Source organism: Oryzias latipes, chromosome 13 (assembly GCF_053564925.1).
Source record: "Oryzias latipes strain Hd-rR chromosome 13, Olatipes_Hd-rR_3.1".
Classification (NCBI taxonomy): domain Eukaryota; kingdom Metazoa; phylum Chordata; class Actinopteri; order Beloniformes; family Adrianichthyidae; genus Oryzias; species Oryzias latipes.
The window spans coordinates 26,343,463-26,365,955 of NC_136249.1; the positions used below are offsets into that span (position 1 = coordinate 26,343,463).

The 22,493-nt window shown below is 40.4% G+C and overlaps 1 protein-coding gene across 2 annotated transcripts; it reads left to right on the forward strand.

The window, feature by feature from the left end:
* Positions 1-246: 246 nt before the first annotated feature.
* hnf1ba (HNF1 homeobox Ba) lies at positions 247-14,156 on the forward strand. 2 transcript variants are annotated; one of them, XM_011482387.4, is made up of 10 exons: positions 247-915; positions 2,447-2,646; positions 2,804-3,071; positions 3,148-3,371; positions 8,050-8,204; positions 9,075-9,201; positions 9,284-9,466; positions 9,831-9,949; positions 10,163-10,207; positions 12,555-14,156. In XM_011482387.4, exons 1-10 carry the CDS (start codon positions 533-535, stop codon positions 12,573-12,575), a joined length of 1,725 nt encoding a protein of 574 aa, XP_011480689.1. In that variant the 5' UTR covers positions 247-532; the 3' UTR covers positions 12,576-14,156. The 2 variants fall into 2 exon arrangements, with proteins under 2 accessions (XP_011480689.1, XP_011480690.1); XM_011482388.4 differs by lacking the exon at positions 10,163-10,207.
* The last annotated feature ends 8,337 nt before the right edge of the window (positions 14,157-22,493 follow it).

Below are 22,493 nucleotides of genomic sequence, written 5' to 3' on the forward strand. Positions count from 1 at the left end.
TCTAATGGGGCCGTCCTTAACTGCCCCTTTTTACCATTTGTATGGTGAACAAATAAAAAGACAGAAAAGTAAAGCGTCTTGTTCCACCAACAGACTGGTTTTGTTCCAGTGCGCTGATGGAATAAAACCAGCAAAGTGAATGTGCGCTTTTTTCAAAATACTTTATGGCTTATATACGACGCAGTCCAAAGTCCATGAAAGTTTTTGCTGATAAGAGGAGCCAATAAAAGGCGCAGTGGAGCAGAGTAAACACGTCTACCTCTGCTCGGAGCGGCCCTAGTTCTGCGCATTTACATCAGCCTGCCCACTCATTACCATGTTTTATATGCCCCTGCTCTCAGAAAGCATCATGGCAAAGTAGCTCCATCCTCCCCTCCAAACGGGAAGTGAAGCAGCTTCTCGGAACAGGTGTCAGCGGCCGAAAGCTCTCAGCTCTGGACCTGAGAGGAAGTCAGGAATCTAACTTTTGCGTTCCCCATCATCCCCTTTTTATTCTCTTCCCGGCGCACAGCAGGCCTATGCCGCGTTTTTAATGTTTTCTAAAATGGTAGCCAAGCTGACATCTCTGCAGCAGGAGCTCCTCAGCGCCCTGCTGGACTCGGGAGTAACCAAAGACGTCCTGATCCAGGCCCTGGACGACATGGACCCCAGCCCGCCGAGCTTTGGAGTAAAACTGGAGAACTTGCCCCTGTCGCCCGCTGCGCCGCAGAGCGGCAAGATGAACGGCGCAGACCCGGACTCCAAGCCCGTTTTCCACACGCTCACCAACGGCCACGGCAACAAGGGCAAATTGTCCGGGGACGAAGGCTCCGAGGATGGAGACGACTACGACACCCCGCAGATCCTCAAGGAGCTCCAGTCGCTCAACACGGAGGAGGCCGCGGAGCAGCGCGCAGAGGTGGAGCGCATGCTGGCGTGAGTTTCTGCCCCAAACATGAAGTTCCGCCAACATTTATTTAAATACTTTAGTCGTCCAATAAATAAAAATCACTTAAATCTTTATTAAAAGTGATACATTTTCCGTGTTCTTCTTTACTGTAAAATTGTGGCCTCTATAGTTTTTTTAAACAAACAAAATGGCCACATTTACGCATAAAAACTATCGTCTTTGGTTGTTTACAATTTTAAAATAACGCGCCACGCTTTGGTTTTCACATTCTAGTTACTAATTATCCACATGGATTGTGTTATTTTTTATTTCTTTACCTTTACAAATTCAGCTGAACCTCCCCCCATTTATTATAAACTTTAGCTCCTATCAGAGATAAGAGTTCTCCAAGAGAAAGTATTAGTGTATTTTCTTTTTGTTTAATGTTTCGTTTATAAAAAATAAATAAAAAAAATGAAGTTGAAATAATTTCCTCTCCAAAGTGAATTAAAACAAACAAAATAAAATAAATAAATAAAAGGCACTTGAGCCCCTCTCGTCTACTTAAACGACCGGAAGAATATCAAAACTAACCCACGTGTAGTTAAGTTATTATTAATTTTATTCTATAAATCATCAACTGAAAGATACACAGTGGCGTGTGATTAGAGTGAATGGAGATCTGGTTATTCATTGTCAAAAGTTATAAACTAACATCTCCCACTTAACCCGCACACTTAGTTGCAGGCCTCCACATTCTCCAAAACAAACAGACGTGTGTGGGTTTGCTCTAATTACTGATGTCCGAGTGTCTGCGGCTGCCGCATATCTTTGATTATGGCCACAGAAATGGCTGCGCCTTTTTCTTCTTCCAAAGAAAATGTCGTGAATTTCAAAAGTTCAACGGCTAAAATCTGGCGCGCAATACAGGTAAGACGTTTTAACGCAGGTTACTATTATTTTTGTAATGTCCAATTTGTGCGCAAATGTCAAAATAAACTGATTTATTTTTTATGCAAATTCTTTTTTATTAAATTCCAATTAGTCTGACGTTTCCAGAATATAAAGTGCCATACATGTACTATTTTAATTTTTTCTCAAGCTATTCAACTTAACATAATATTTTTTATATAAATGAGAACTAAGCATATGCAAATATAGCCTACACAAACACATAACATAATAACATTTCCCTGATTAAAAAAAAAAGTGTTGACAGTTTATTTGACAAATTTCTCAGCCTCTCTAAACCCACTTGAACTAAACTTTGAAAATATTTACAACCTGTTGAATGGGCTGCAATGATTAACGGCTGTCTGCTTGGGGGGGCTCTTTATGTCCGCAAACCCTTTAAACTCACAAGGAAGCTAAAAAGCAGATACACCAGCTTTGATTAACTCTTTTCAATTCACAATTTTTTGTCCTCCCTCCTAAAGCCTTTCATGAATTAAAATGTCATGACTTTGAATATTTATTATGATTAAATGTGAAGTGATTGTTTTGTTCCAAAGCTGCGTGTTTAACAGTTTTGAAATGAGCTGTGTGCTTTGCTCCTGCATGTGTTTTGCCTGAACCCAGAGAGGACCCATGGCGAGCGGCTCGCATGATCAAAGGTTACATGCAGCAGCACAACATCCCCCAGCGAGAGGTGGTGGATATCACAGGGCTGAACCAGTCTCACCTCTCGCAGCACCTCAACAAGGGCACGCCCATGAAAACCCAGAAGCGAGCTGCCCTCTACACCTGGTATGTCAGGAAACAGCGGGAAATTCTCAGACGTAAGTTTATATTTGAGCTTCTCAAAACTTCCGGCCTTAAGAGAATTTTGTCATTATTCTAAAAAATATAAATATATGAGCAAAAAAGCAATAGACTTGTTCTTCAGATTCATATCATGTCCAGTTTTGAGGGAACATTTCCATTTTGGTTTTACAGAGTTCAACCAGGCCGCAAACGGTTCAGGTGGCAGCATGTCGGACAAAAGCAACCAGGATCCAGCCTTTTTTTTCCCAGAGTTCAACTCCTCCGGTCAGGGCATGAGTCAGCCCGGCGACGAGGTTGGCAGTGAACCTTCCTGCAAGAAAATGAGACGTAACCGTTTCAAATGGGGCCCTGCCTCCCAGCAAATCCTGTACCAAGCTTACGAAAGGCAAAAAAACCCCAGCAAGGAGGAAAGGGAGTCGCTGGTGGAGGAGTGCAACAGGTACGCAAAAAAATCATCTCTTTAAGGCTGCCACCCAAAGATTTTTTAAATGTTCATTTGTTTTGTGTTCCCGCAGAGCTGAGTGTCTTCAGAGAGGCGTCTCCCCTTCCAAAGCTCAAGGCCTCGGCTCCAATCTGGTCACAGAAGTGCGGGTTTATAACTGGTTTGCCAACAGACGTAAAGAGGAAGCCTTCAGGCAGAAGTTGGCTTTGGACGCCATGGGTGCTCCGGCCCACGGCATGAGCTCACTACTCTCCCACAGCTCCCCACATCATCCCCAGACCAGCGCATCACCTCCCAGTAAGAGGCCAGATGGAGTTACCTTCCACAGCAGACACATCAGTGATTTTGAATTCATTATTGCCATGATTTTTTTTTTAAAACCCATCAGTGTTTGTCCTCAGTTTCATTCGTTTTTGGAGTGAAACTCAGCATAAGTTTGAGACTGAGTTGATGTGATCAGAGCGGCACAGAAACAGAAGACCAGTGATCAATGAGTGTGAGTGAGTGAGTGAGCTGAGCAAATGCCATTGTTATTCTGATCTTTGAAAACACACTGAGAACAATCCACATTGTACCTGCAATCTCCACTCCAAAGTCAGCATGGAGAGAGGCATGACACAAAGGGCAGCAATCCTGTGACAGGCCAGGGTCAGGCCCGGGTCAGGGATGGGGGACGGACACTTCCAGGTCTCCTGGACGAAACACCGTCAGGTCCACATTCCCCTGTCATGTATGGGGTCGCTAATGAGGCGCTGATCGGTTTTTGCTCTCCTTCAGTCCTGACGTTTCTGCTCAGAGCCATTAGTATAGACGGTCTAAAGTGCTGCATTCAGAAAAAACAAAGCTGCATGTGTGCCCATCACTCACTTTCTATATAAGCGTCATTTGAGAGTCCAACTCGGAACGCATTGTTGTCCCCTCGTGTTCGAACACGGGGCCACCTTTGAAAGAGCAGAAGACATGTTTGCCTTTGTTCGCTCTTATACCATTGGATAAACTGGATTGTCTGTTTGCGCTGGACTTTTCGTTGTTGCTGCTCGGGACACCTGACCAGGCGTTGACCTAAGGTTGTAGAGCTTGGGGGGGGGGGGGGGGGGGGGGGGTCAGCAGTGAGGTTGTGGCTGCAGAAGGGAAAAGTCAGTGGAAAGCCCACCCCTCCACCACCAAAAGAAAAAAAAAGTCCTCAGTGGCCTGCTTACAAGGTGTCCTGCTGGCATTCTGCCGACAGCATCAGCTGTTTTTCAGTGTCATCCCTGACCTGACAATAACATGCCAGCAGGGCTTCTCATTGCGTTGCTAGGGCGCCGCCTGTATTATGCATGCTTAATGGACAATTAAAATCCTTTGCTACTACATCTCCCAGGCCTTTGATAAGGGGCTCTTCTGACTTCTATTTTCTATACTCTGCCTCAACAGGGGCTCCCTTTGTCAGTGGTGTATTAGAAGACCGCGGTGACTGTAACCCAGGTTCATTTATCTCTGCTGGGCCAAAAGGAGGACGGGTTTTAAAGACCCCCTCCTCCTCACCTCTGAGGCCATCAGTATAGCCACAGAGGCTGGTAGCAGACTGGGAGCAGCAGGAGCTGTCCTCTGGGTATTGGATTTTTTTTCTGGCCAGACAGGACTGATCACCCCTTGTTCTCCTTCAAAAAGATTCAGTAATCCCCCCCCCCCCCCCCCCCCCCCACCTCAAATCGCTGCCTCACCTTCAGTCTTACGAAGGAGGTCACTGCTGGGTCGTTTCGAGCAAGCTCCTCTCGCTCGGGGAGTTTTTATTGATTCTGTTTTGCTTCGTTGATCAGTCGGTCACGATTGGTCGGAGGGTCAAACAGTGTGACGTGCGGTTTTGCTGTTTACTTTTCTTTTTTTTTTTTTAGCAGCATAAAACTGATCGTTTGAGTGGATTAAATGAGACTTGTGTTCCCCTGTGGTGGTTCTACCTCTAATTCATCCATCAGTAGCCTAGACTAAGCTTAACAAATCCACCTCAGCTCAGCTTGTCACGTCCCCAAATTTGAGCAGGATTGGAAGAGCCCAGGTTTCTACTCATAAGCAAGTTGCATCTTTTTTTTTCCGCTAAAAAAGGCCAGCCTGATACTTAAGAGTTGATCAGAAATGGGGAAAAAACTGTAGAGCTCAAATTGCAGAACTTCATTGCAGAACCAGTTTTGTTATGGAATCTCTACCTTAGCCACATACATTTTTTCAGCATTACTCTGGTCCATAAATGCTTTTGCTATTATAGGTTGTGCAGCTAAAGTGCAGCAACATCCTTGAAAAGGAGTCTGTATTAAGATCGCTGCCACTTTCTTTCACATATTTCCACTCAAAAACTTAGAACGTGAATGGAGACTCCACTATAATTTAATATTCCTGCACAACTCTTTTTTCTCAAATTTATCTTCATTTTTAATTTATTTTTAGAGATCAGAAAGATAAAATAAGGTAAAAACACTTTTTTTTACAAAGTAATGTAAAATAATTGTCCAATATATTTTTTCTGTATTTTAATGTACATGATGCAACTTTAGAATGAAGACCACCTAATTTTACAAGCAATTTTGCTCAAATCCAATTTAGGTTTTCCAATCTTGACAGTGTCGTCCTTCCCTTTTTATCTGTTTGAACATATTAAAAATGTAAAGATTTATTCTTTAAGATTCTATTATAGCAAATAAACTTCAATTACTTAATCAAACAATTTTTTGAAGCACAACAAAATCCTTTTTTTTAAGTCACCTCCCCCCCAAATTTTGTCTTGCTTTAAAATGTTTTTTTTTTTGTTAATGCATTAGACACTTTTAAATTACATGTAATTCAAGCTACCAGAAATACAATTTCCAAGTAAAATGTGCCATTTGCTTGTTTTTCGGTATTTGTTGCTTACAGTCAGTCAGGCATTGTAAGTAATAGTCGGGCTGTGCTGTGTAAGCTCCCTTTATCGTTCTGCATGTTAACAAACCAGCAGACTCGGATGTTCAGGATCAGATTCAGCAGTACATTGGGGGCTCGTCCGTGGGTTGTGCTGCTCTCTGTTACCTCAGGCTATTTTGAAATACAGATGCTCACACAGGAAAGAGGGGCTTGCTCTGCACTTTTCTCTGCCCTGTCTTCCACAGAGCCTCAATGAGTCGACTGCATACGTCCTGCAGAGACCCAGGAGGTCTGTTATATGCAACTGCTCTACAATGGGCACTGCCTGGGGTTGGAGAGGCAGGCTTTGATAAAACATGGGTCACACAGAGAGCTCAAGCCTTTAAAACCTGCTGAAAATCCTTGCTGCCACTCCTCTTTTGAGGTTCTCGCCCTCCCCCTGCTCTTAAGTCATACTTTTATTTTTGTTTGTTTACTCTGGAAACCAAATTATAGTTTTTCCTCTTCTTATTGAAAAGCTGGAAGCATTCGAGAAGATCAGGATGGTCAAAAAACGTTTTTTTCTGTGACTTTAACTCATATAAGTTTCTGTGGGAGGAATTCCTGCTGAAGCCGGAGAAACCAAACTGGACTGAATAGCATCCTTTTCTCCCTCCAACACTTAAAGAGGTCGCCCAGCTCTGAGATAACTGACTTTTTATGAGTCCTTTTCCATTGTGTAGCAATGGGGGTCATGAGTCCAATGGAGTGCTTTATTGTTCAGCGGTAGTGTTTACAAGGCATGGCAGGCTGTTGTGGACTTGATAGTATGTTGCAGGAGACATTATGAAGTCTGCTGGCTGCACAAAATGGAGGACGGCCACTTCATACGGCCCTGCAGTGTCTGTATTCAAAGAAACGGTGGAATATTGTCACAAACCTATTTGCCAGGTTTCCCACTGATAGTTAAACGTAATGATTATTCGCTATTCTAGATTGTGTTTGTTAGTCTTAAGGCGAGTTTGAAGCAGGAAACAAATCAGCCAAGTGGCACATCTGACTGTTTATATCCAGCCTGACTGTCTTTGGTGCAAATTTCAATAAGCTTTATGAGTTTGAACAGAAATTCTCGTCTTTTGATGGATTTCCACAAGGATTCCAGTTTTATAGTAGGCTAAAAGTAAAAATAAAAGTCTGAATGAGGTTGTCTTCCTGCACTTTTCTGCTGCATTCATTAGGAAATCAATGCCCTCCCCTCATTGCTCACCTCTTGTGTCAGTGCCCCTCCCTTGCTTTATCTTAAAACAGTTGTATATCAGCGCCTTCTGTCATGTTGGACCGACTTGTGCTGGCTGCTCGGGCTGTCACACCTGGGTCAGGGACGGAGGGCCCAGGAAAGATGGGAGATCTGAGAGCAAACAGAGTCTGTCTCTGTGCTGTCACTGAGGGGAGGTGCGCTCCCCGTGTCCGTGTGGGGCTGAGCCTACAGGATAAGAATGTGTTTGACATTGCTTGTAATTGTGTAATGTTTACTCTGTTGATATCAGAGGGGTCCTACATCAGCAAACAGGCATTTGATTGTCATGTGGGAGGGGGGGGGGCATTCCTTTGGGACAACATGGGTCTAAACGTGAGATTTATTTCCTTGCTGCTCCTTGAGTCATTAATAAGTTTGTGGAATAAAATTTGAGAGGCTACTTATTGTACCGTTTACGCCTTTGCACAAATGTGAGACAAAGGGCTTTTCAAACTGGATGTGTTTTTCTCCACATTTTAACTGAAGGGGTTTGAATGGTAGATGCCATTGGGCTGGTCATCACCAGTGTTTGTGTGATGACCAGAGACCCTGTTGGGAGTTTTGCTGTTGTGACTGCGTGTACATGGTAAATGGCCTTGGCTGGGCTTCGCAGATAGCAGCAGTGGACGGGTCAGTGTGTGTTTGTTTGCCCTCTCCTCTGTCTGAGTCAAAGAGGTGGTGAGTCTGGTTGGTTAGGGTGACGGGACAGAGGGGTCTTGGAGGGGCGTGCGTCCTCTTGCCCTACATACCTGTAATGGGTGCAACACACAATGAAAAGTAATGGACTAACACACCCTTTTTGTCTGGTTTTCCCCTCTTTTTCAGTGCGATACAGCCAAGGCCCTGGTGAGGCCGCCTCCTCCTCCAGCATCAGTCACCACAGCAGCAACGGCATGGTGACAAGCCAGTCTGTGCTTCAGCAGGTGTCTCCGGGAGGCCTGGAGCATAGTCACAGTCTGCTGTCGCCTGACGCCAAAATGGTGAGCGAACACATCTGGGCTTTCTGCGCTTTAGATTAGATAAGGAAAGGTCCCTTCACCTCCTCTGCCTGGACCCGCTGGTAAGCGTCAACAATTAGCACATTGTGCTGTTGTGCGAAGGTGGAGCTGTGGTGGCAGCCTTCGCCACAATCAACCACACATGTGCATTGCTGAGCCAATAAGTCTGACAAAGAAACGTTCTCTCTGTATTGATTAAACGCCATGCAAACTGAAGTCAGAGGTGGAGAGCTGCTTGTTCTGCCAGAGAAATGACGCCAACATTTGCTTATGCTCGAGGTTTTTTTTCTGCACCTACAGTGCTTCTCCCCTTTGCTCTGGTCTAATATTTAATCAGTGACCAGGAAACACGTGCATGGGCTCATAGCATCTGAGCTGCAGTGCAAAATACCTCTGATATGCATCATGCGTCCAAACTTAACATCCTCTCTTTTACCAGTTTTTTTCGAGAGGGATCTGTTGGGGGACAGCAGGTCAAAACTACCATATATGTGCAGGTTTTAAATGTAATGAGGCATCAAAGAGGGCACACAAATGTAAATGCATGGTCACTCTTTGAGCTTTTTCATTTTATTTTCAATGCACATCTTTGAACTGAAACATTTCCTTACTTTTTCCTTTTTTTTAATGCATTCCCCTTATCTGTGTTTTCTTTGACTTACACAAGAGCAGTGTTGTACAGAAGAATCTGAACTGAGTCAACATTTATGTCTCATGTTAGCTTAGGAGTGCACATCAGTTTCACTTTGAACATGGATTTACACAGCAGACGCCCGAGCTGTGTGAACTTTGAGTGTCTGAAAACAAACGTTACAGCCATAAAGTCATTTCATTTCCCTCATTTCTCTTCAGATTTCAGGTTCAGGTGGAGGACTTCCTCCTGTCAGCACTCTGACAAACATCCACAGCTCCCATCACAGCCACCAGCAGACGCAAAACCTTATCATGCCTCTCACTGGAGTCATGGCCATAGCACAGAGTAAGTCCAGAACAACCACCACATGGGTAGAATTGTCCTTTTATTCCCAGAATGACGGATTGACCTTGACGCGTCTCTCCAGGTTTGAACACGTCGCAGTCTCAGACGGTGCCGGTGATTAACAGCGTGGCGGGCAGCCTTGCAGCACTGCAGCCGGTGCAGTTTTCCCAGCAGCTCCACAGCCCCCACCAGCAGAGCCTCATGCAGCAGTCCCCCAGCCACATGAGCCAGCAGCCATTCATGGCGACAGTCACACACTCACACAGTCAGTATTTACCTTTTATGCTGTTCAGCCCCGCTAAGCGAGAAGTTTGAGGTTATTTTAAGAAGACGTCTGTTCCTTCCTCTTCATTTTTATGTTGAATAAATGAAGCTTTATTTATAAAGCAACTCCCTCAAAGTGTTTTACAATAAAATGAGAGACAAAAAGAAAATTGGGAAGAGTAAGAACTTTTTAATCTCTGTCAAAAATGATACTATTGACTCACAAATTGCGGGGCAAACTTTTTTGCTGGTGGCACCTGTCCCCCCTTAGCTCCGCCCCTTGGTAGAACTTTCTTCAAACGTTAAGATTAGTCAAAAATCTTCATTTAGTTGCATCTAATATTTGGTTTCATCCCCTTCTTTAGTGTACTCTCACAAACAAGAGCCCCCGCAATACTCCCACCCGTCACGGTTCCCTTCAGCAATGGTGGTCACAGATGCCAACAGCCTCAGCACCCTGAGCTCCATGTCCTCCAACAAAACGGTGAGTCTTTACTCCACATCAGATCACTCAGTTAGGATAGTGTGTGTCTCTTAGTAAAAATGTGGGTGTTTGCATGGAAATCAGCATTAAGATTGTGTTGATGGGCATAATTCACCCTGGAATACTCAGTTACAGCACAATCGAAGCACACAAAAAGCTAAAAATGTGTGTTTGTATGTGTGTGATGATTTTGTTTAATTCCTGTCATATTAGGATGCTCCTGTAAACAAGATGGTGCAACTTGGGGGTCTCTCTTGGGTAAATACCTCTTTATCAGTTCAGTCTTGTAGCTGGAATGAGTGACACTGCACACAAGGCCAATCATTGAAGTCAGTTTGTCGCTGATCCTTTTACTTCTTGTTTGGACTCGCTGCTGATGTTCAAACACTCTCAGACAAACACATGAGATGGATGTATGGATAGGACACTCCTCTCAATTCCTATTTCCTCTCCAACAGCTGTCTAATCAATCACATGCTCCCTTGGCCTGAACACTTCTTGATTAATGCTCCCTCTTTCACTTTCTTTCCTCGCAGAGAGTCATCTCTGCCATCAGGAAATGAGATCTGTTAATCAAAGTTCCCGAGCCTCTTGCGGCTGCTGCTTTCCTCCATAGAGGCTGTAGATGTGACGGATCAAATGAGGGGGGGTTCTTTTTGTGTGTGTGTGTGTGTGTGTGTGTAATTACACTTCTTCCTCTTTCCGACTTCTCCCTCCTCTCCGTGATCGCTCTTGCCTGAAATGTTGTCCACGGTGCTTTCACACGCTCAATTTCCCACGGTGAGGCAGCGCGCTCGTACCGTCCTGATGGGCTGGCAGCTGAACGCAGCGTGTAGAGTTCATGCTTTGTCGGAGGAAACAGTTTCAAAACTAACAGTTAGGGCTAAACCCTAATAAAAGTTCACATATTGCTAATGGAGTAGCAGGAATAAAACAGCACAACTACAAGTAAAATCAACAGGCTCGCTTGTTTTGTTTTTTTATTTTTGTTTTAAAATAGATATAAAAATAATGTGCTCTAGACTTGATAACTTTTCTTCATTTATGAAAAATATTTCTTTAAGAAAATATAGTTTCATCCTGTTTTTCAATCTTTCACAAAAAGAGAAATTCATGGGTAAAATGTTATAGTTAAGATTTTTAAAGTTTTTTGTGAAATGAAAGAAAAAAAGGCAATTGCAGTTTAGCAAAAGTCTTTTCATTTGGTCGCTAAATAAAATCCTTCCCTTTAACATAAAATAAAAAATATACCCCCATCACTATACTTACCATCCACCTGTTTCTGCATGTAGGTCACACCGTTATTGTGCAGGATTTTACTAACTCTTTTTTTATGTGAAGAGCAATTTGGAATTTTCTTATCAGGACATCTTTTAAAGGGGGCAGCCTTCTTCTCGTGACATGACCGGCGTGGTCAGGCTTTATAGCTCTCGCTGTTTACCAAGAACCTTCCATTATACCTGAGTCTGTTTAACACTCACCTCTGCCCAAAGCTCACCGTCTAATGACTCGGCTCTTGGCTGCAGGTTCGCTTTTATCAGATGAAGTTGTTTGCTGGCCGCAGGGTCACTCTGAGGTCAGCTGCCTCCACCCTCAGAGAAGCAGGTGAAAAATAAATTCCACAAACATCCTAACAAAAATAGAGATTGAAAAAAAAAAGACCTTTTCAGAGTCAGGGGGAAGAGGGATGGGGAATTTATTTGGTCAGGTGTGGTAGTCTCAGGTGAAAAGGTGGGAGGTATTTTTAAAAGTAAAAAAAAAAAGCAACACAAGCAGAAATCCCTCATTTACATCAACATAAGGAGTATGAGTGCACTTAGAATACGAAAAAAACGGTTTCTCTGTATCCTCTAAAGTCTCAAGATTTCTCTTTTAGACATTTTTTGAGCTGAACACAGCTTTTTGATATGCTAGTGCCAGCTATGCAGATTTGCTGCAGTTTTTTTCTGATTTTTTGACTACTTTTACCCTGTGAGAAAAACATCCGTTAACATTTACATGTACAAAACAAAATTAAACGCTTGATCGCTCTAAAAATCCTGGAACCGGTCATAGGTAATGGTCTCCATTGCAGACTTTCTAAAAATTAATAATGAACTAAAACGTGCAGCAACAGTAATGTTTTAGGTATTTAAAAATATATATACACATATACATATCTAGAAATATTTTTAATTCAGGTGCTTCAGATTCAGTCTACAGAGCATGCAGTCTTCTGCTCCAAAAGACAAACCGCTGCAAATATACAAAACCAAAAAAACCGAGTGACTGCATCAGGCAAAGGACACAAAATCAAAGCTGAGGGATTGTATTCATTAGTTATTATTTCTTTAGCATCTATCCAACCATAAAAAGAGATGTTTTTTCATTGTTGATAAAATGTGAAATATTTTTTAGATGGGAAAAAAACCCATTGAAACTTCTGCTCGATATAGTTAACGCATTTAAAAGTATGGTTTAATATCAGGTCCCTCATAGAAAGAACTGAATGCTGATGAAAAGCTGTTTTAATAGCGTGCATATAATATATATTTTTTCCTCATTGCATGAACACTCTGTTAGTTTTATATTATGGAAGTTTATTTTTCTCTCCTTTCTGTTTCAGTGTCCTCTTCAAGCTTGGTGAGAGCGTCCACCTGACTTCCTCGCTGCCCAGCAACTAGAGCACATTTTACCACCTTCTCACCTCAGTTACCATGACAACTCCTAATAGCTCGCAACAGCGGCCTCGCTGATGAGTCAGTCAACAAACACACAGGAGTGATGACGGTGGGCAAGACGGCGCAAATGAGAAATGTGGACAGAGGTGGAAAAAGAAAAAAAGGATTCAGTTTTCCCTGCACACGAATGATCAACAAGGATGCACAATTCACGGCAGTCTTTGAAAACAGTGTTCAGCTCTCCGTGCCTTCTTATGATCCTCTGTTGTCACAAAGGAACAAAAGCACACAAAGGAACTTTGGGAATCTAAATGAAACCTTTGTGAAGACTTCAACACTGATTTAAGTTGGAAATATGACAGAGAGCCCTCCGCTGACGTGTGTGTGGAGGCTGTATTTAACTTGCACGTGAGCAGACTGAGTAACAATCAGAATAACCTTTATTGATCTCTTGTATGCATTTCTTACTGGGGCTTTAAAGGAGTCTTCCATTTTATTCATTGGCACACAGTTTTCTGTGCTGTTGATGCCTGTGTGCCTGTTGTTTGAGTTCATTTTGTAAACTGTGATTGAAAGACTTTGACAATCTTGAAAGGACTATGCAATGTCTGTGTGTGAGTGATGCTTTGTACGACGGGGATCCTGCACACGGCTCCACACACTTGAGGCTGGAAATGACTATGCACTATCAGCTGTGTAATATACCCCTCGATAAAGCTGCCTGTACCATAAAACAAGAGCATTTAGATGTATGTGTGAGTAACATGTCAACGGACTGGATCTTTTCTAGCTTCCCTGCGATATCAAGAACGCTCTTTAGTAGAGGGAGCACTGTGAGGCCTTCCCTTTCCATGGAAACCTCTGACCGTTGTTTGCACACATGTTCAGGTGAATTTCAGGAATGGGACTCGGCCTCCCCTTATCTCCCCTACTTCCTGTAACAATGTGAAATGGGACAAACATTGTTAATAACTCCTCATCATAAATCATGATGCAGGACCCCCCCCTCGTAAAAATAAACCCAGAAAGGAAGCAATCATGAAAGAGAACCTTATTGTGGAAGCAGCGACTCCAATCATACAGGAATCCAGAAAGGCTGGGGTGGACCCAGACGCCCACACTGACAGTATTATTGTGCTTTTATTAGGGAAATGATTAGGTCCCAGCTGAAAAAGAAGAACCAGCGTCTTCAAAGAAAAAAAAGAAACACAGTCAAAATCTTGGATGCTCTTTATGCTTTCCGAAATTCAAATTCAGCATTTTGATTCTGATTTTGAAACGTCCCGTCCAGCCTGTGAGTGTGCAGTTCTGTCTCCAGCGATAGGTCATGAAGTTGTTATAGCGTGGTTGGTTTTTGACTGTTATCGGCATATCTGCTGCCATCTGATCAGAGGGCACTCATACCTGTGTGACCACATGTGATTTTATTTTTTTTCTCCTTGTGTATTATTTTTGTACAAAATTGAAATCAATTGTGAATCATTATTTATACTTTATGAAAAAAATATTCATATTTCAAGTAAAATGTTTTTTTTCCAAAGCAAGAACATGCCTGTGGATACTTTAATGGTCCATTTACATTTCTGAAAGATATTTTCATGTGTTATTGATACATTTATAAAATGTTACAATTCAGTGGAGGACTTAGTTCAATAAATGCAGTTTCGTAACGCCGCAATGAAATTTATAACTGTATGTTCGCACCAGCAGTAGGAAAGGGTAGTTCAGTGTTTATAGCTTCAACAAAGATGTGGTGGTGTTGCAGTTTGATAAGAAAAAACGCCGCTTTGAAGTTCATAAGAACATTCGAAAAAGCAGGTTCAGTAACCTCTTGATAGCTCTGCTCATTTGGACCTTTATCAGGGGTGACTGCAATGTAAAAAGTAGAGCTGTGAGGTATGCATATGTGTATAAATCTTCAGATAGATAACTGCACTAATTTAGAACATTTCTTATTATTATTATTACTTTTGTTTCAAGTCTATTCAGAGGTCATTTTAGTTTAGAATTACTTGTTTTACCTGCATCTCTTAATTCTACGATGAAGTTCACCAAAGGATTTTTATTCATTTTTATGTATTATGTTAAATGATGTTATCAATGCTACATTTAAAGCCTTTTCACATTTTGTTTAAAGGGTACCGTAGTTACTCCACGCTTATCTGTATTTGTCCCACCAGAGGGCAACAGAAACAAACAATACAAGCATGGACATTGATATTTAACAAGTGTGATTTTTATTTTACTGTAATTTTTGGAGTTTAGTCCAGTTTTAAAGACAAAACCAATGTCCTCCACAGTTTTTCTACTTTTTTTGGTAGAATCCTTTAAATGCAGCTGGTAGAACATGGGCTTTGTCTCAGCCTGCAAAGGTTTTTCATCCTAAAGCCAACATTTTGCCAGAGCACTCCAATACCTGAGAAAAGTTCATATTTGAATTTGAAATCTTTATGTTTAACCACTAAGTACAAATAAAACAAGGCATAAAATATGCAAAATAAAACAGAAAGCAAAACCAAAAAATGGAAGAACAAATGGGCATCACTGAGACACACTGTGGACAATGACCGTCATACACTGGACAAATTTGGTTTTGGTATTGTGGGGTATTTTCTGTTTCATGTGCAAGTGTGTGTCCAGTGCAAGAAAAACAAAATACATGTTTTTCAGAATTAAATTTGTCACTGAAAATAGAGGGAAGGATCTCTCAAACTACTACGTGCACAGGTTTGTTCCAAACTATTCTTACTTACTAAGACATTCTTATATGACATTTTTCAACCTTTTGTTCGGAAGTGGTTTGTTTCAATCAATCAGAGCAACAAACCAAGAAAGACAAGCAAACATAACATGAAATAAATAAAAACAAATGGTAAAAAAGATAAATAAATGCAAACACATTTGCATAGTTACACACGTACATATAAATGAATAGAATAGAACAGAAATGATGGCGTCTGTTAAGGTATATTATAAGATAAATAATATAATATGTTACATGTCAATCAGTCATTGTATTGTGGGACATTTTAGTATACATCATAGCATATTGCATATTATCTAACTATAAAAGGAAAACTGCTATATTTGCAGTATTTTAATATACTGAAAAATACATTATTTCCACATATGGAATAAGTTGTCAATATCTCATTGCTCAATATATTAAGAAATAAAATATTGTTTCATAAGGGATGCGTAGATACACCCATATATGCATCCACATCCACTACCTTGATTAAGGCTCAAAGCATTTACAGTCCCATTCACACAGATTCACACACTGATAGTGGCAGAGCAACCATGCATGTTAATCGTACCACCAGGAACTTGACGAGGTTTAGCGTCTTTCCCAAAAACACAGCAACACATGGGCAGCCAAGGCAGCATCTGAATCTGTGAGCTACCAATCAAATGTCAAACACTCCACCTCTGTGCCACAGCCGCATCAATCTTCATAAAAAAGTGTAGCGCATGTTTGACTATGTATTCTAAACTCTCCTTACTGTATTTTTCCAAAGTAAGCGGGTTCACCACTGTCTTATTATTTTCTGAGCTTTACGTGTTTTAATGTTTGGGTTGTCAAGCTGATGGCTCCTCTTTAGAGCTGAACAATCCTCCTCGTATTTTATGCTAGAAATTTGTAGGTACTTTTCTGCTAATACGTCATGTCACATACTCGGAAGAAAGTAAAAGAGGAAGCAAGCAAAATGGAATAGCACTTCAAAAAAAGAAACTTTAATTAACATTTGGAGGTATAATTAGAAAGTGGCACAAAAACTGATGTGCAGTTTCCATGTGGTGAATGGTGGAGGTCCAGTGGATTGTAGCTCTGCAGAAAACCAAAGCACAACCACAAATCAAACTTTGTTGGCTAAAAGTGCCGATGTTTTTATGAGCTGGTCTCTCCGATTGACTGCTGTGGAACTTCTTAGAGGTGCTGATGATTTAAATAGTGATCCAATGTTGTGCCAAAATAATTTCTATTGGGTTTTTTCCTGTATATTTGTAATAATTTTAAACTTGTGAAATAAAACACATATCAAATCAGAAATAAGAGTTCCTAATCAGAAGCATGTGGTTAAAACTTAATTTTGGAAGCGAAAATCAAACATTTAGTCTTTTTGGTTACTTTGTCCTCCACTTCTGTTGAGGGCTGTGATTTAGATGATCAGCCCTGTTAACCAGAGGCTCTCGCCACAGAGTCCTGCTGGGTAAAGCCTTGTAATCCACTGATGTTGCTCCATTTGGTTTTCAATAAAGCCTTTGATTCTCAGACCCGGGAAGCGCCTAAAGATCTGACCAGATCTCTTCTTCTCTTTTAGGGAAACTGAAGTAGCAGGAGACTTATTTGCATCTGTTAAACACTGAAAGACAACACATCAGTCTTAAAGCGTCTCATCTGATTCACTGTTAAGATCTGAAAACAAACAAATTTATTTGAAGGTTTTTTTATTTTCTACAATAACTAACAAAACAGTTAAACAAACCAAAATAACCATGTCAACTTTAAATATTTTCCAGTGCATTTACTGGAGTTTGCTAAAATGCAGAAAAAGACTCACTGATGGACAGTAGAGAGTTTGAACGTTAAGGTAAAAACTTCACGTTTGTGCAGAAATGGTTTTCCCATTCATGACGGCATCATCCCCACAGCCTTGATCTCCCTTTGAATGAAAGTTCCTCAGAACAGACACCATTACCCAGAAGGGATGGCGGTGAAAGACATATGTTCATTTAAGCTTGTCTGACATACATTGCATTGATTGAATTCCATTGAAGCCAACACGCCTATTTACAATATTAGAGATGCTCTGATGCCTTATTTGTATCAGTTATTTTTCCACAGGTGAATTTTAGAAGACAGTTTATGCATTATTTGTCTGTGCTGCTGTTAACTTAATTATTCATTTTTCAAATCTTTGCTCATTTTTTTAAGAATTTTACATTTTCAGTTACGCCTCAAACTGGTTTGATTTCAACTAAATATACAAGAACAGAACAATACCCTTCCAATTTTAAACTTTCAGGAAAACTATAAGTGAAACAAATCGTTTGACCCTCTTTAGCATTTGCTGTTCAACTTTGACAAAAAAGGAGAAAAAGACAACAAGCAGCACAGAGGAATACTCATTCAGCAGTTGTCATTTTACCAGCATGAACTTTCTCTTAGTTTACATCTTTAAAGGTAAAAACTATCTCGCTGCTTCAATTTGAAAATAAGGCATACTGTAAACGCCAAAGAGAAAACAATCCAAGCTTTGGTGTTGTGATTTACACTTTTATTTTCTCTTTTCACCTCTAACTAAGTCTGTCTTGTCTCCCACCTCCAACGAGCGGCTTTAAAGTGTCAAAACTTCAGATAAAAACTGACGAGCTCTTGTTTTAAATCACAGTTTGTTTAAAAACATTTATTAGAATATGATTAGGACATCTTTTTGTTATTTTTTTGTTAGTCAACTCAAAAGTGTAACTTAGGTTTTTGACAGAATCACTAGATTGAATTATTTCAAGCCTTTTTTCTTGTAATTTTGAGGATTATCGCGTGCAGAAAAGGCTAATTTAAAGTTTAAGGTGTCAGAAAATTAAAATACCGCATTGAACCAACCAACAACAGCAAAAAAGATGCATTCAGCACAAATGTCAATCTTTTCCTTTCCCCCTGCATCAGGTCATGTTTCATTAAGGCCTGTGTTCCTGCATGTGTGTTAAAAAGCTCAGATTGCTTTGATAGCTGCCTCCAGGTCTTCTGCATTGTTGGGTTTGGTGTCTCTCATCTTCTTCATCTTATGTCAGGACAACACAGTTACATCATGGTGTTTGAACCAGCTTTTGGTTCTTTCTGCAGTGTGGGAAGATGCCACGTTCTAATGGAAAGTTAATTTCCTTCAATGCCTTAACGCCGAGGTCCCATTTTTTCTGTTTTTTTGTAAGACCAAACCGTGGGGTTGAACTCATGGTCCCTGGACAGACAATCTAAAACAAGATTCATGTAAAAATTCACAGGCAGAACACTGCAAAAACAGTGCAAATTTTTTTTGAAAAAAACTATTTTAATACAATTATTTTAAAAGGTAAAACATCCGTCAGTGAGGTAAAAAAAAAGGGTCTTATAATTCCTTAAATTTTAGTAACTAAACCTGTTTTCTCAAATTAAGATTAGTTTTCAATTGAAAAACTTTCTTGACAGAATTACAATTCTTTCAAAATGGATATGTTTTCTTGAGACCAGTTTTTTTCTTCCGTTCTTAAGATTGAGTTTTTTTGCAGTAAAAGCTTTAATGCCTGAGAGGCAGCAGGTGCTTCCTCACAGGCTTTTATCAAAACTGAAGTAGACGGTCAGCGAAGGGCAAAGAAAGTTTTCCAAAGATTTTACAGTTTATTGATCTACTGATGTCCTATTTAAAAAAATTAATTCCAACAACATACGTAGAACAGAGAAGCAAAACAAAGCATCAGAAAGTGTAAGCTGCAGGGTAAATGTGGCTGCATGTTCAGATGCAGCAGAAAGAAAAGGCACTACATCGACTCCAACCGAGCACCGCAGGATTAATGGATAAGAGCACCCGGCAGGGGTCAGGGGTCAGGAGGCCGCTCACGGTCAGGCCTAATTGGTCACTGCCAGAATTTGGAGTCTGGAGTTTACACCAACCTCTTTCTGAAGAAAACATACACATGTATGGAGCTGCTGTGACAGAAGTATTTCATCAAAAGCTCTGAGCATGAAGGCATCTGTCATGGATAGCAGTTACACCGAGAAACGATTGGTGGTCCTCACTGTACATCATGACCATGACAGCTTGTCGCCTTTTGATCGATTATCTCTTTAGTCTATTAACATTTTGCGCCAAATCTTTTGCATTCGAAATGTTAAGACCACTTTAATCAAAAAGACATCAGGAAAGAACCTAAAAAGGTAAACAAAGAAGGAAAAATGTCTGTGATCTATTCATGAATCATACTGTTTAAACGTGACAAAGGGGAGCTGGAAACCAATTAGAGCTAAAAACTTTTAGGAATAAAAGCATAAAAAGGTGAAGAGTCAGATTAATGGATTTGCCTTTTGGATATTACACATTACAGTAAATATTTCAAAGTATGTGTGCAGTGCAACACTCTTTAAATAATCATCCTGATGACTGTTATCTGGGTGGGAGTGTTAGAAATATCCACAAAAATCTCTCCTTGTGTTGGTGCAACACAGGAGTCCTTTTCTTCTTCAGGCAGAAATCTTCTAGCACAAAGAAAAGATAAAAGATTTGAGTACGGTTGAGTGAATGTTCTCACAAACTGGCTCTATTTGCATCTGAGGCTGGAAAACTGTAAGAGTGTCTCAGAGGAGTCCAGGCAGATTGATGCTGTGACTCAGAAACTGTCGATGCTCTGATGCTGAACTGTTAATGATTCATGGGGGGTGCTGGGATGCTCAGAAAGGGACCTGGGTTAATGTTCACCTTTCTCACTGGACCTCCTCTCAGGGTGGGCTGCTCACATCCGGTCCATGGCAGCCGCAGAGCCGAGGGTCTGAATGACTGACTGACTTGACTGGCCTGCAGCTAAACCCGGCAGGCTCAGTGGGGAGCTCAGCCATGCTGAGGGGCTCGGGAGGAGGAGGAGCAGGAGACTTGAGACTGATGAGGCATCGTCAGTGCTTAAATGGATCTCAACAGAAGCAGAAAAGCAGCAGAAAAGGTGACGGGAGCATGCTCAGAGCGTCATGTGTGATGTTTATACGCCTTAACAAAAAAGTCAAGAAGAGTGGGCCAGGCTTAAAGGAATTCACAGCATCTAGCAAAACATAAGATGATAACAAAAACACACCAGAATTTCATTTTTGTATGTATGTTATCCTTTTTCTATTTGGCGTGAGGAAATATCGACACCAAAACTTGTAAAAATATACATATTTTGTTTTTAAAATGACCCATTACTTTTATATTTCTACTCTAAACCTCATTTTGTTTATTTAAGTCTAATTTTTTTTATAAACAGACTTTTCAGTTCATAATTCCTAATACCAGAGTGAGAACCAATAGAATAAGATGCTGATTCTCTATCAGGATTTTCATTTTTTTCCTCTTTAACCCAGATTTCATCAGTTATTAGTTATGGAACATGTGACATTTTAGCATTTTCTCCAGTTGCTTTTGCTGTTCTTTGTGTCTTACAGACACTGAGTGTCTCCACTTTAACGCTAAACATTAAACCACTTTCTTACTGTGGGGTTGAAGATAGATTTAACTTTTTAACACTGTAATTGTCAGGCGTACAATAGAAAATAAGCTGTGTACACTTTAAAAATAAACTTACGCTTTATTTTCAATTTCCATGATTGTCATGTATTTTTGATTTTTTGAGTTCCATCCATCCGTCCATCCGTCCGTCCATCCATCCGTTTTCATATCTCAGGGTTGCTGGAGCCGATTGAGCTAATGTTGGACAAAGGCAGGGTACCCTGAACGGGTTGCCAGTTTGTTGCAAGGCCTCACAATCTCACACACTTAAATTCACACTTCAGGGATCATTTAGAGTCATCACTTAACCTATGAAACTTGTTTTTGGACTATGGGAGGAAGTCGAGAGCCCTAAGAAAAACCCATGGATGCCAATTCCACACAGAAAGGTCCCAGATGGGATTTAAACCAGGACCTTCTTGCTGTGCGGTGAGGGCGCTAACCACTATGCCACTGTGCAACCCATCTTTTGAATTGATTGGGTTTTTTATGCATACTATACCTATTAAATTTAAAGTTTACCCAGATATGTTTGCAAAGTATCCTACCAAATCGTCAAACTATGATATTGACTGAAAGACACACGTACCCAGATTGAGAAATTTCTCAATAAAAGCAAGTTTTAATATTTCTTTTCTGTGATTTTTGTCAGGTCCACTCTCTTTAGTCATTCAGTGAGGTGCAAGAATTTTAACAGACCTTTTTGTTATGACTGTTGAGCAATTTTTAAGAGAAATTTTTCGTTCCCAAAAACGTTTTAAATGAATTAATCTCACATTTTTCTTTAATTAAAAAATATGTATTTAGTATAGCCCTTAGATGGATGTAGGAGTAAGAATAGGTGCATTTCAAGACTAAGGTGCAGAACAGACCATCTCTTCTTTCAACAGGAAAGAATAACTATAACTATAACTATTCAACCAACTAATAGCATGTAATATATTAAACTACTCCACAAATATGTGGGATTAATTATAAAATATTTTTTTCCCAAAAACAAGGTCTACTTTATTTTAAAACTCCCAATATTTTTGCCTGTTATGTTCCTCCTGGAAAAAAAATCATAATGCAAATAAAAACAACAGAAAACTTAGAAAAATACCAAAATTTGATTTAACTGATTATAGAGTCGTTTTGATTCAAAAGAGTGTAGTTACTTTTTATTAAGCTTTGTAGAATTAATCAAGGAAAACACAAACACAGCTCTGAATAATCTAAAATAATTTCTTGGTGCTAAAATCTGCAATTCACAAATAGGTAAACAGTGACACCTGCTGTTCAGGAATTGTATTACAGCATGAACGACCGAGTTTTTCCCCTTTCCTGATTCTCGTAGGTTCAATTTCCTCATAGGTCAATCCACCTGTTCCTTTTTTCTAGGTTCAAGCCTTAAAATCCCCAAAATCCAGTAAAATAAAAGAAGAAACTGTATCTTCTAGATTATAGGAATTATGTTTACGACAATTCTTGACCTTCAATTAACTCCAAGGCGACGACGGATAGGAAAAGTAACAAAATAACACCAAATAAAGCAAAATAAATAAATAAAAAAGGAGAGAGAGATAGAAGAAAATGAAAAAAAAAACAACAACTTTCAAGGTATGAAAAAACAAAGCCACGTCAGATGCGGAAGAATAGAGAAGTGTTTGC